The 14,657-nt window shown below is 35.5% G+C and overlaps 1 protein-coding gene across 1 annotated transcript in view; it reads right to left on the bottom strand.

The window, feature by feature from the left end:
* Positions 1–14,657, bottom strand: part of SPAG16 (sperm associated antigen 16) — an 815,445-nt gene that overhangs the window by 221,656 nt on the left and 579,132 nt on the right. The window contains exon 12 of the mRNA XM_060410399.1: positions 10,040–10,225. Within this exon, the coding sequence (XP_060266382.1) occupies positions 10,040–10,225 (186 nt within the window). The remainder of the gene's footprint in view (positions 1–10,039; positions 10,226–14,657) is intronic.

Genomic DNA, 14,657 nt, shown 5'->3' with positions numbered 1-14,657 from the left:
TGGACAGGGAAGACTGGCATGCTACAGTCCATGGGTTGCAAAGAGTTGGATATGACTGAGCCACTGAACTAAACTGAGTAAGAGTCATGATAATTCAGATAATTAAGAATTAATTTATTGTTGCAATACCACTGAAAACCTCAAGTCTAAGATTGTCACTGAAAGCCTCAAGTCTAAGATTGTTGTGAGCCACATTAGGATTATTAACAAAATAGAGGCACGGCCCTAAACCCCTCCCTTTGTTCTGTAGGCATGGACCCAGAATGAAGGAGTTAGGCTTTGTGATTCTGACTTGTTTTTTCCTTTCCTTGGCTGAGTTGACTGAAGAGAATATTAAAGTGCTTATTGTTTTTGAGAGGAGCATGAGAAGGCATAAAGCCTTCTGCAGCTGTGATCAAAGAATAATTCATGAAGTTAATCACTGACATTTTTTTAAAGGACTTTTACAAAAAAGTGTTCCAGGGTGAGCACACAGGTCGCAGCTTGAGGCCATGGGAGGGATTGCTATCTGAAGCCCATTTGTGAGAAAAGTGTTTATGGCAAAGGAGTTTGCTGAATTTAGGCCTTAGGAATAATTAAAATAGTTAGAAGGTAAAGATTTAAGGATTGCTGTAATGTTACAATATTCTACTATAGCTTATAGAAATTAGTCACTTTAGAGATATTATTAGATAGAAGCCCTTTCTAAGAAATAGTGAGCTTAGGATACTAGGGGCAAACAGGACTTAGAAAGATAAGAATTAAACTGAAGAATGTGGTATGCAGCCCAGACATTAAGCATGAGTTACAGTGTATTCACAAGGACACATGAGAGAAAATAGATAAGAGAATTGCTGAGGAAGGAACTCCTTTTGAGGGGCAACAATAATTTTTAGAGAAAAATAAATCTGAGTCAATGGGAACTAAAAATATCAAACCTCTGACCTAATGTTGTTGTAAAAGTATAAAAGAGAATCATAAGCTTGAAATAAACAGGCAGCCCAAGAAAACTGAGAGGCTGCCTCAGTTTCTCACCGACACCGCTCACACCTTCAGGTTGAATCCCTGCCTGCTGAAGCTGGACTCTAGCATAAGATATCATAGTCTCCTTTGATATGATTAACAGTAAATAAGAGCAAGAAATAGAGGGCTACATAAATAATCACTGCTGGTTAATGTTAGTTGTATAAGAAATTTACATTTCATATAATGAATATTAAATATCTAGGCAATATCTTTGAGGTATAGACATATAATTTATTGCTACAGTTTTGCATATACATATGATATATTAACTTATATTTGTGTACTAGTGAGACCAAGTTCAAAGTAAAATTTATTCCCAAGATACTGACATTAATATCCTCTAAAAAGGGCATTTAATTTGTCAATGGTAACTAGAGAACTAGACAATGAAATGATTTACATAACACCACTAAAACTGGAAACATCAGATACTTTTATAAACCTGTCATACATTGGACCAAGTATAATCAAGAGAAAATATCAATAATTCACTTTTTTATAGTAGTTATGGCTTCATATAAAGGTATGCTTTGTGTTTCTAGGTTGAAACACTGTACTTTTTAGAATGCATATTTAAATAATCACCATGAATGTCCAACCATAACTTAAAGTCTTAAAGTTTTGAGTAAGAAAATTTTAATAGGACATATATTCAGATGATAACACATATAATAACTATATTTAACTCATTAGGTATCATTAATTTTTAAATGTCTGAGTTATGGGCCAAATCAGAAGGGATGACTTTTCTAGCAGATGGAATCCTGCTAGAGGCAATGCTTCATGCAGGATCCATTCTAGGTTAAGAAGGAACTGAGTGAAGGCCAGCCCAAGGAATAAACTTTTCATGTTCCCTGACTAGTGAAGATCTGTTCATTCCCTACACAGGACACTCACTAACAAGTTCTGCTCTCATGGATATATGGTAGAATTTTGTACAAACTCATGCTAGATACTATGAAGAAACAATATTTAACATTTCTATGAAAAAATGTCTCTAGTGTTTAATTTACAAGAACAAATTCAATTTCATTATCTAAATAGGAAGTATTTCCCATTTAAGCAACACTGTTGTATATAAGAAAGTATTTTAGTTCTACCTAGAATTTTATGACTTTCTATTTTTATATCAGTTTACATCTTTTGGTTTGATGTACTTGGGCATTCAATTTATTTCAATAACAATTGAATAAAATCTTAAGAGTTTTCTTTAAATAAAAACCATTTCTGTAAATTCTAAAACAATGTTTCAGAGGCATGGTAATAGTTTTTTGCTGTCTCAAATAAATGGTTTTGAAACAAGTTAGAGTTTGGAATCACAGAGAAAGAATAGTAAATCAGTCAATAAATAAATAAATAACTTTGATTAGGGGCTTCCCAGGTGGCTTAGATGGTAAATAATCCACCTGCAATGCAGGAGTTCAGTTCAGTTCAGTTCAGTCACTCAGTTGTGTCCAGCTCTTTGCGACCCCATGAATCGCAGCACGCCAGGCCTCCCCATCCATCACCAACTCCCGGAGTTCACTCAGATTCATTCATAGAGTCAGTGATGCCATGCAGCCATCTCATCCTGGGTCGTCCCCTTCTCCTCCTGCCCCCATCCCTCCCAGCATCAAAGTCTTTTCCAATGAGTCAACTCTTCGCATGAGGTGTCCAAAGTACTGGAGTTTCAGCTTTTGCATCATTCCTTCCAAAGAAATCCCAGGGCTGATCTCCTTCAGAATGGACTGGTTGGATCTCCTTGCAGTCCAAGGGACTCTCAAGAGTCTTCTCCAACACCGCATTTCAAAAGCATCAATTCTTCAGCACTCACCCTTCTTCACAGTCCAATTCTCACATCCATACATGACCACAGGAAAAACCATAGCCTTGACTAGATGGACCTTAGTCGGCAAAGTAATGTCTCTGCTTTTGAATATGCTATCTAGGTTGGTCATAACATTTCTTCCAAGGAGTAAGCATCTTTTAATTTCATGGCTGCAGTCACCATCTGCAGTGATTTTGGAGGCCAAGAAAATAAAGTCTCACACTGTTTCCACTGTTTCCCCATCTATTTCCCATAAAGTGATGGTACCAGATGCCATGATCTTCATTTTCTGAATGTTGAGCTTTAAGCCAACTTTTCGCTCTCCTCTTTCACTTTCATCAAGAAGCTTTTTAGTTCCTCTTCACTTTCTGCCATAAGGGTGTTATCATCTGCATATCTGAGGGTATTGATATTTCTTTCGGCAATCTTGATTCCAGCTTGTGTTTCTTCTGGTCCAGTGTTTCTCATGATGTACTCTGCATATAGTTAAACAAGCAGGGTGACAATATACAGCCTTGAAGTACTCCTTTTCCTATTTGGAGCCAGTCTGTTGTTCCATGTCCAATTCTAACTGCTGCTTCCTGACCTCCCTACAGATTTCTCAAGAGGCAGGTCAGGTGGTCTGGTATTCCCATCTCTCTCAGAATTTTCCACAGTTTATTGTGATCCACACAGTCAAAGGCCTTGGCATAGTCAGTAAAGCAGAAATAGATGTTTTTCTGGAATTCTCTTGCTTCTTCCATGATACAGCAGATATTGGCAATTTGATCTCTGGTTCCTCTGCCTGAGACCTGGGTCCAATTCCTGGGTCAGGAAATTGTCCCTGGAGAAGGAAATGGCAACCCACTCCAGTATTCTTGCCTGGAGAATTCCATGGAGAGCAGAGCCTGGCAGGCTACAGTTCATGGGCTTACAAAGAGTAGGACACGACTAAGTGACTAATACTTTCACACTTTGATTAGATGATATTTAGAATATTTGAGATAGTAAAATATTTACAGTAGTCTAAAATTAAGAGCTGTACATCTGAATATACTGCTTTAATACTCGTATATGTATATACATCAACATTCAGATATACACAAACATGCATAAGTATACTATATATATGATATTATCAAACCTTAAATATAAAACTGTATGATTTTAGTTTTTTTTAACTCATGTGTACTATACCCATATATCTTTTAACATATATGGATTAAAAATACAGCAAACTCTTTTCATTATTACTGAGGAGGATGAAGATTCATCTATTGACCAGATTCATTTGGGAGGGAATGGAGGAGGGCTACATCTTTGACATGTCAAAGTGTTTGCTTTGATTGGTGCTAATACAGTAATAATGGAGCATGTTTTAAAACACATATATTCACTCTTATTAGAATACCTTTAGTTTCATCTATATTCATCTGAATTATTTCTAATGTATGGTTCAGTTAGTTGGTGAAATAACAGAAAGTATGCCTTATTTAGTGAAAATTAGATACAGATTATATAACTCATTTACACGAAGTAGTTTGTTTTATAAATGCAAAGAGCTAAATGTTAAAGTCTTAATGTTATCTCTTTTATTGGTCAAGTCTTTATATACTGATGTAAAAGAATGCTCACATCAAGCTTATTGCAGTAGACACTGATGCTTGAAGTATTCTTCACGCATACACAAAAAGCCAACACTTTTTGCAAGACAGCTTCTTGATAATTCAGTCAATGTTTAACTTGCTAAACGAAACCTGGAACTTAAGCCTTAATATACTTTTTTCATAAGTAGATATTTCTTTGATAGTGCCTTTTAATTATGTACTGGTTTAGAGGGAGCATGACAGTGAAAATAACATGCTACTTTCATTTTATTATTTCTGTACTTATTTATGTATTTATATTCAATAATACTTAGCTATCACTCAAAATATGTATTTCAAGAGGGAATCATTCATTTGAATATAAATGAAAACCCAAGATGTAATAATTGATATATTATCTGTGGAACAGGATAAATTGATCATAAGAGGTCAATTTTAGAATGTCACAATTTCCTTTAATGTAACCTAGTTATGTTTCAAGTACTGCTTTAGCAGTCTATTAACATATACCTTGGGTTCCTTTACAAGTATAAGGCAGCAAGCTGGGAGGTTTTATAATGCAAGACAGGTATTAATGTACCAACAATACATGCCCTTGAATCTCAATATCCTCCTTACATTATTATGCTTTAAGACCATTAATGTTGTACAATATGCCCTTCATCTCTAATATAGTCAACTTAGCATATGTATCATAAAGAACAGGATGCATATTATTAATAAAATACAAATACTAAATTCCATTTTGTAACTTATTTGGTGCTATCTCATTATTATTAATTTTTAAAGAAATAAATTTCTCCCAATTTAGAGTTCACATCGGAGCATTATTTGAACAAAAAATTAATAGTACATGCTATTAAAAGAAGACAACTTATCATAGGAGAATCTTGGTAATTCACATTTCCTTTTGCTTAAATTTAGCTGTTTCCTTTATATAAATCATTCTGTTTCTCTCATCCAGTCTGGGGTTTATATTGCTTAATGAATTTTTCAATTAAGAAGGAAACAATGCAGGTGGGCAGAAAGGAACATTCAATTCTCCTCAGTAGGCATCACCTGTTAGAGGAACAAGACAACGTCCCTCATTGTACAGCATTTTATAGAATGGAGCTGATGAATCTGGCTGGAAAAGTCTTTTAAAAGTTCACATTAGTGCTCTAGTATAAAGAGAATGAGCTTTACACCCATCAAGTGTCTCAATATGTAACAGGTGATTTGCTTTCTCTTTCTCTCATGATTCATAATGTCTCAGCAATTTCTAGCGGCTTTATCTTCCAAATATATTTTTATTTCTCTCACTGTTCCCATCATAGGCTCAAACCTGATTTATTTTTCTCTCTTAAACATAATCTTGAAGTCATCTGAACCAATACCCTTAGCTATAAGGGCAGCAGATTTATTTCCCATTGTTTAGGGTCCAGAAGTTGAATTTTACAAAGCAATCGGTTTCCTTCCAGCCCTGTTACAAACCACTCTACTCTAGCCTGTGCAATATTGTTTTAAGCAGTGGGGACGCTACACCCAGTAACATTCTGCTTGTTTCAAATCATTTCATTTTAAGCTACAACTAAGTACAGGTATGTGGTCTTAGTTCCAAACATCAGAGATATAGTGTCATGTAGACACTCAGTCAAATACCCAACTATCTTGGGAAGAAAAGCACCCAGGACCAATCAGAATTTCTTCTCTGATATTATGAATAGAAGATGTACTGCATATTTTCTGTTATAAAACTGCTGCATTTTAAAATTATTTGTAATCTCACTGAGGGCAGTAATGGAGTCTTAGAATCTTCTAATGTCTAAAATATAGTCCTACACCGGTAATTCATTTCATGAATGTTTAATGGTAATCTCATGCTTTAAAGAAACAATTTTTATAGTCAACTGAGACATTCTCTGATTTTCCTATCTAACTTTCCTCACGTTAAAGATTCATGTAGAATAACACAATAATTGAATCATAATATGAATGTGAATGGAAGTCAGGAAAGCACTTTCTTCATGTGTATATATTGATTTTCCGTTTATCATTTATGCAACAAAACTGCCATGTGTCAAGCATTTTCCATTAAAGATACAATGGGGTGTGTGTGTGTGTGTGTGTGTGTGTGTTCAAGGGTATATGTATGCTTTAAAACTGATTTAAAAATCATATGTATGAAAATCATATGTATGAAAATTAAGGTAGTAATAAATGACTACAAAATGAAACATAAATTTCTACTTTTTATAAATGATCATTCAAAAGATCATTGAATCACTACTTGTAATTGTTCATAGAAACTTTGTAGAGTGTCAGTGTGTCCAGACTAAGAATGACAGAGGTCCTATTGTTCAGAGATTCTTATTAGTATTTAGTTAACAGGGATCCTGATCTGGAGTTTTTGCATTAATTATGATTTCCAGGGATACAACATTCTGGTGAGGAGCTAATTAGATGGTCCTAGCAGGTAATATCTAATTTCAGGAAGAGTTGCAGGAAAAGGAATGATATACCAACTAACAGATGAATTCAAGACTGAGCTAGGGTTTCAAAGGAAAGGGCAGACTGTGAATATAAGGATATATTCTAAATTTTTTTCCTGGTGAACCACAGAGTCTATCAATATTTTTCAATTAAAAACTATGTGGCATCACTATAAGAGTATATGACCCAGCACAGTACAGCTTCTACCATCATCATCTTACCAAAGCAAATAACCTCTGTCCTTAAAGTCACTAAGCCAGTAACAGTGACCTATACAATTTTAAGTAAGACATTAGTGTTAGACATATTTACACAGTATGGATCCATGAGCAATCATAAATTACAATTCAGGGCTCTGATTACAGTGCTCGAAGATCTATCAATAGCCACCAAAGAAACAGTCAGTCTCTCCCTTATTTGTCAATATTTATCCACTATCTCAGCTTCAAAACTGGTATAAATTCTTTGTCTTTGATGATGAAGGTGAGCTTTTGACATTGATGGGAAATTTGAAATGCAAATAATTTTTGGCGTCCATCAGTAGCAATTTTGATCTGCTGTATCAACCTCTACTGAGTCTCTACTGGGAGACAGTATTTGGATATCAGGGTCCTGGAGCAAAGCTGTCAAAGTGCTTGAAATCATTCTTAGTAGAGATGAGTCTACTGGCAATCACTTTATTGTTGTTGTCACCTTGATACAGTTTGATTTAAGCACTCTGAGTGATTAATACATTTAAAGATACATTTTAGAATGGACTGCAGTCTTTTACAAACACCTTAGACTAAGCCAAAAATAATGAAAAATTAAAATTTAAAAAAATTAAAAAATTAAAAATTAAAATTAGAAAACAGCATTAAAATGTTACCTATATGAGTAAGCCCTAGTTATCTAATGTACAACACAATACCTATAGGTAAGAGCAATGTTAGGATGGTTAAAATTTTGCTAATAGGTTAGCTATTATATTAAGTGCTCTTATAAAATAATAATAATAAAGAGGGCAGGAGGAAATTTTTAGAGGCAAGAGATACATTTATGCATTGATTGTAATATATATTTCAAACTCATCATGTTGTTTATGCTAGATATGCACAGTTTTCTGTATGTCATCATACTTCAAAATAAATTGGTTTTAACAATTCTAATAATCTATTATAATAATATTTATGAAATATGGCTGTATAACATAGAAACATAATAAAATTAAGAATTACACGGCTGATTATTCCAGATAACCAAATGGTATGCACATGGCTATTAAACTACATCTTAAACTGTCACTACTTTACATAGAAAGTAACTGAAACTGTTAGTTGCTAAATCATGTCGAATTCTTTGTGACCCCATGGACTGTAGCCCACCAGGCTCTGCTGTCCATGGAATTCTCCAGAAATAGGTTTCAAACCTATTTAGAGCTATGCTTTCTCATTCAGAATATGTCAAACATTATTTAGTTATATCTTTGTAACTCAAGTGGATTATGCTATTTATGCATCAATGCCCAGTAACTGTCAAAATTGGATGGGAGACTGAACTTGCACTTAACATTTTAACAGTAAGAATTTAATATAAGTGATTGTTAACTGTGCATAAAGTTGTTAACTAGATAACTATAAAGGGAAAACAAGAACATGAAGGTATGGAGAAAGCCCTGAATGAAAGAGCTACCACTTTTAGGACTGAATGCACAAAGGGATCAAAGTGGAACTACTATAACCCTGGAGGGTGGCACCACAGAGCTGAGGAGTGGTCCTGGACTGCTAGTATTGATATCCCTCATCTTGGAAAGAGGCCAGGCAGATCTGGGAACACATACCTCTGAGAAGGGGGCAAATATCTGCTGGAGTTAGTGTCTTTGACGGATGGCATGATACAGCTATTTCTGCAAACCCTAGAAAAACTGTCAACTGGATTCAGCAGCTGTGATGTTGCTGAGGTGAAGTACTGCTAGGGTGATGCTCATTGAAACTGCAAGTCCAGAAGAAGCCCACAGGGAGGAGAGAGGGAGAAGAGGATCCCCCTACCACCTCTAGCCTGTGGTCTCCTACAAGGAGCCACTATCACCAAAGCCTAATTCAGAGTCAGTTGGCAAAGTGAAATGTCATTTGCAAAGTTCCAGCTCCAGTATCACAAAAAAGATAGAGAAGGGTAGGTCTGGTGCAGAAAGAAAATAGCATAAAAACTGGCACATGGTCTTAAGAGATAATCAAACTACAAACAGAACAGAGCAGACCCTTTCAGGAAATCCTCCTAGAAATCATGTTGACCTTTTGTGAGCACCTTACTTGCTCTGTCTTCTATATATGTTACCCATAATTCAAGGAAGAATGGGGAAAGTTTGTTCAAAGTACTGGTTTGACCCGTGATTCCCAAAACAATAGTGCTGACCTTCAAGGTGAGTTCATCTTTCTCTTACAAAAGAATTACAATGGCTCAGTAATGATTTGTTACACAAATTTTGAGGAGTCACTATTACTTATATTTGTAATCTGGGCATTAATTAAAATATTAAAGTGATCAGAAATCTGACCGATGATATACAATTACTTAGTTAGCTGAAGTAATCAAGGTATTTGATACCAGCCTTTTAAAATTTTATTTGTATACATAATAGGATGGAATAATTATGCAAAAATACATGGATAAAAGGTATTTTGATAGCAAAATATAGGTCTGTCTTGAATTAAGATCAAACCATATAGTATCGTAAGAGACTTGGTATACAATAAATTATATCCATTCCTACAATTTTTGAATTGCTAAGAAGCATTTAAACTGGAAATGCTATATCAAAATTAAGTGAAAAGCCCATAACTATTTCTGTCATCTTCATGTCTATTAAATTGTTGGTTTGATAATCCAGACAGACAGCAGACTGGTGGAGAGGAGAACTAAAAACCTAACACTAAAAGAAGTATTTGTTCCATCTTGCTTAAAACAAACAGCTTTCCAATGAAGCAATTCTAATCTGATTACACAGGCTTGATCTTGAAACTCTATTTAGAAAGAACTCATTATATATCAGCAGAAATTAATGGAGTTACAAATGGATGTCACAGAGACTAATTCTATAATTTTATGAATTAACAGATTTTCTTTAATTTCCCACTGAGAGAAATTATATTTATCAACACAGAGTGTTAATATTATTTGAAATACTTCTTACCTGTTAACATCCCAGATTTTGCTAGTTGTATCCAGTGAGGAAGAAGCCACAAAATCACCACAGGAGTGCCATGTGCAGGACCATACAGCGTGGGTATGTCCCTCGAAGGTCAAAATGCAATTACCTTTAGACAGGTCCCATAACTTAACTGTAGTATCACCACTTGAAGTAGCCAACTTGTTGCCACTATATGCAAGAACATGAAAAGGTAATTTTTGAAAAAAATCAATTTACAGTTCACTTATTTTTATAAATGGTTGTTATATTCTGTGAATAACTTGTGTGCACTTATCTAAGTTATTTTTTTTATTTTTAATGACATATCATTATGCCTGACTCATTATTTTATTTGAATCTACACAATTTGATAATTCCCTATATGGTTTAGTAAAGTATCAAATTGTGTAGATTTAAATAAGACTTTGATGCTGGGAAAGATTGAAGGCAGGAGGAGAAGGGGATGACACAGGATGAAATGATTGGATGATATCACTGACTCAATGAACATGAGTTTAAGTAAACTCCAGGAGTTGGTGATGGACAGAGAGGCCTGGCATGCTGCAGTCCATGGGATTGCAAAGAGTCAGACATGGCGGAGCAACTGAAATGAATTGAACAATATGGTTTAATAATTCAAGTTGATGAAACTGCTGTTGCACACTTTCTATATTAATTTTTCCATAGTTTTCCAGATTATTTTACTAAATCGGTACTTTTTTAAAGCACATGTTGATTTCAAGGACAATGTTACACTCTGTGGATGATACAGCCTCAGGATGATGAAATTTTAGACAAGTTCAAAAATGTAAATCAATATACAATGCCAGTTAACATTGTTTATGTTTGTATTAATTAAATGCTACAAGAGTACAGTTTGGATAATGAAGGAAGATGTGAATCAGAAATGAGGGAGCTATGGAGCTACATCTTGAGAAATGAAAGACTTTGAAGAGCTGGGTAGTTAAGAATGAGTCACTAGGTTTTCCATTTGAGTCATCAGTAGACATTAAAAAAATTCAGTGGCTTTCAAGTGGTAGATACAAAAACAAGATTAAGAATAAGTGGGTGCCAGTGATGTCAGCAGAGACATCTAGGTTTCTTTTGGCAAAATGTCACTGCTAGAACGTTGCATGTCCATCGTCTTCTCCATATCCTTCAGGACTGCGTGCTCCATGTATATGTTCTCTCAGTAATTTCTCTCTCACTGAATATAATGAACTGCTTATTTGCCTCCTTCCCTTTGATTTTGATGGGGAACTGCTCCCTCTCTCTGTTCTGACAGCATCAAACATTATGATTAACCAACTGAAATGTTCATTAAATGCTTCCAGAAAGAATAAATATATGAATGAATGAAGTGATGCTACAAATGAAGAGTTGACCAAAATTTCTAAGACAGGAAACAGCACTTAGATCAAGATAAGTGTTTTGCTTGCTCCCTTTTATTTGTTTATTTTTATGCTGAGAGAACTAAACTTTTATATGCAGATGAGTATCAACTACTAGAGAGGAAAACTTAAAGATGCTGCCAGAAAGGAGGATTAGAGAGTGAAGACATTCTCAATAAAGTCATAAGAGGATATTTATTTGTACTAACAGAAGTACTCTGTAAGTGTAGTCCTTTACTGATAGGTAGATATCAAAACCCGCCCTTTGTTTTTCAGCTCTTGTTTATTTGTACATGTTGGCCATTAAAATTTTTACTTTCTAAATATTAAAAAATAAACAATATACAGTTGTCTAAAGATAACTCATTATAAGATCATGGGTTATAGATTCAAAATTTGAATCTGGGTGAGCATTGGAGGGGAATACATATATTCAGTCCATGGCAGTATATAACTTAAGAAATAAGGATGATAGAAAAAAAAGAAGAAAACATTTTCCTAATAAAAGTCTCAGAAGAGAATGATATAAAGTGGGATACATACAACATTCAAAGGAAAAAAGGTAATCAATTTATAGAAACTAGAAATTTAAGATGTAGAACCAGAGATTCAGGGAAAAAAATGTATACCACATGGAATAAACAATGTAAACAAAAAGCAATCTTCACCTAGTTAAATTTTAGCCAACTGTAAAGCACTGTAGGCAACAACAATAATTATAAGAATAAGAAAACAAAGTCATTTACTTATATAGTGCCTAACATGTGGTATAGGGCTTCCCTGGTAGCTCAGCTGGTAAAAAAAAAAATCTGCTTCAATGCAGGAGACACTGATTTGATTCCTGGGTCAAGAAGATCCACTGGAGAAGGGATAGGCTACCCACTCCAGTATTCTTGGGCTTCCCTGGTGGTAAAGAATTAAAAGGAAACAGCTACCCACTCCAGTATTCTGGCCTGGAGAATTCCATGGAGAGAAGAGCCTGGTAGGCTACAGTCCATGGGATTGCAAAGTCTGACTTAACTGAGTGACTATCACTTAACATGTGCTAGAAACTCTATTGAGTACATTGTATGTATATCCGAACCTCACTAATAGTTTGAGCAACTTTATCATCTTCAAAACAAACTTGGCAGTCCCTATTTAAATAAATAAAATTATAAAATGTTTCACTCCTAGCAAGGTTTTAAAACTAAATTATGTGAAATATTAAATGTATCTTAACTGATAAAAAAGAAAATTGCTAGAAACACAGAAATAAAAGTGACCAATCTAAAACAGTATAGACATAACAGAAGCAGAAGTTATTAAGAAGTGGCAAGTATACACAGAAGAACTAAACAAAAGTGATCTTTATGACCCAGATAATCACGATGGTGTGATCGATTCACCTAGATCCAGACATCCTGGAGTTCGAAGTTAAGTGGGCCAGAAAAGCATTACTACAAACAAAGCTAGTGGATGTGACAGAATTCTAGCTGAGCTATTTCAAACCCTAAAGATGATGCTGTGAAAGTGCTGCACTAAATATGCCAGCAAAATTGTAAAACTCAACAGTGGCCACAGGACTAGAAAAGGTCAGTTTTCATTACAATCACAAAGAAAGTAAAAAAAGTGAAGTCGGTCAGTCATGTCCGACTCTTTGCTACCGCTTAGATTGTAGCCTACCAGGCTCCTCTGTCCATGGAATTTTCCAGGCAAGAGTACTAGAGTGGGTTGCCATTTCCTTCTCCAGAGGATCTTCCCAACCCTGTGATCAAACCCAGGTCTCCTGCATTGCAGGCAGATGCTTTACTATCTGAGCCACCAGGGAAGCCACCAATCCCAAAGAAGGTCAATGCCAAAGAATGACCAAACTACTGCACAACCGCACTCATTTCAAATGTTAGTACAATGCCCAAGCTAGCTTTCAACAGCACATGTGCCAGGAACTTCCAGATGTTCAGTCTGGATTTAGAAAAGTCAGAGGAACCAGAGATGAAATTATCAGCATCCATTGGATAATAGAAAAACAAGAGAATTCCAGAAAAAACATCGATTAGTTTCACTGACAACATGAAAGCTATTGACTCTATGGATCACAATAAAGTGCAGAAAATCCTTAAAGAGATGGGAAAACCTGCCTCCTGAGAAACCTATATGCAGCTCAAGAAGAAAGTTAGAACTGGACATGGAACCACAGACTGGTTCAAAATTGGGAAAGGATTACAGCAAGGCTGTACATTGCCACCATGCTTATTTAACTTACATGAAGAGTACATCATGCAAAATGCCAGGCTGGATGAAGTACAAACTGGAACCAAGATAGCCAGGAGAAACATGAGTAAACACAGATATGCAGATGACACCACCCTTATGGCAGAAAGTGAAGAACTAAAAAGCCTCTTGATGAAGGTGAAAGAGGAGAGTGAAAAGCTGACTTAAAGCTCAACATTCAAAACACAAAGATCATGGCATCTGATCCTACCACTTCATGGCAAATAGATGGGGAAGCAATGGAAACCGTGACTTCATTTTCTTGGGCTCCAAAATCACTGTGGGTGGTGACTGTTGCCATGAAATTAAAAGATGCTTGCTCCTTGGAAGAAAAGCTATGACCAACCTAGACAGCATATTAAAAAGCAGAGACATTACTTTTCCAATAAAGGTTAATATAGTCAAAGCTATGGTTTTTCCAGTAGTCATGTATGGATGTGAGAGTTGGACCATAAAGAAGGCTGAGCACTGAAGAATTGGTGCTTTTGAGCTGTGGTGTTGGAAAAGACTTTTGTTAGTTCCACTGGCTATAAGAATATCAAACCAGTCAATCCTAAAGGAAATGAGTCCTGAATATTCATTGGAAGGACTGATGCTGACGCTGAAGCTCCAATACTTTGGTCACCTGATACAAAGAACTGACTCATTGGAAAAGACCCTGATGATGGGAAAGATTGAAGGCAGGTATAGAAGGGGATGACAGAGAATGAGATGGTTGAATGGCATCACCAACTCAATGGACATGAGCTTGAGCAAATTCTGGGAGATAGTGAAGGACAGGGAAGCGGGGCGTGTTGCAGTTCATGGAGTCACAAAGTGCTGGAGACAACAGAATGAACCACAACTGTCAAAGTGCTCTTTCACCAAATAACCAGTGACCATATACTTTTCTCAAGTATATATATACGAAACATTTATAAAAACAGATGATATAGAAAGCTATAAGGCAAGTTTTTAATATATTTTTACCATGGATG

This window comes from Ovis aries, chromosome 2 (genome assembly GCF_016772045.2).
Source record: "Ovis aries strain OAR_USU_Benz2616 breed Rambouillet chromosome 2, ARS-UI_Ramb_v3.0, whole genome shotgun sequence".
Lineage (NCBI taxonomy): Eukaryota > Metazoa > Chordata > Mammalia > Artiodactyla > Bovidae > Ovis > Ovis aries.
The sequence above is the reverse complement of the archived record's forward strand: the minus strand, read 5'-3'. Positions and strand labels throughout refer to the sequence as shown.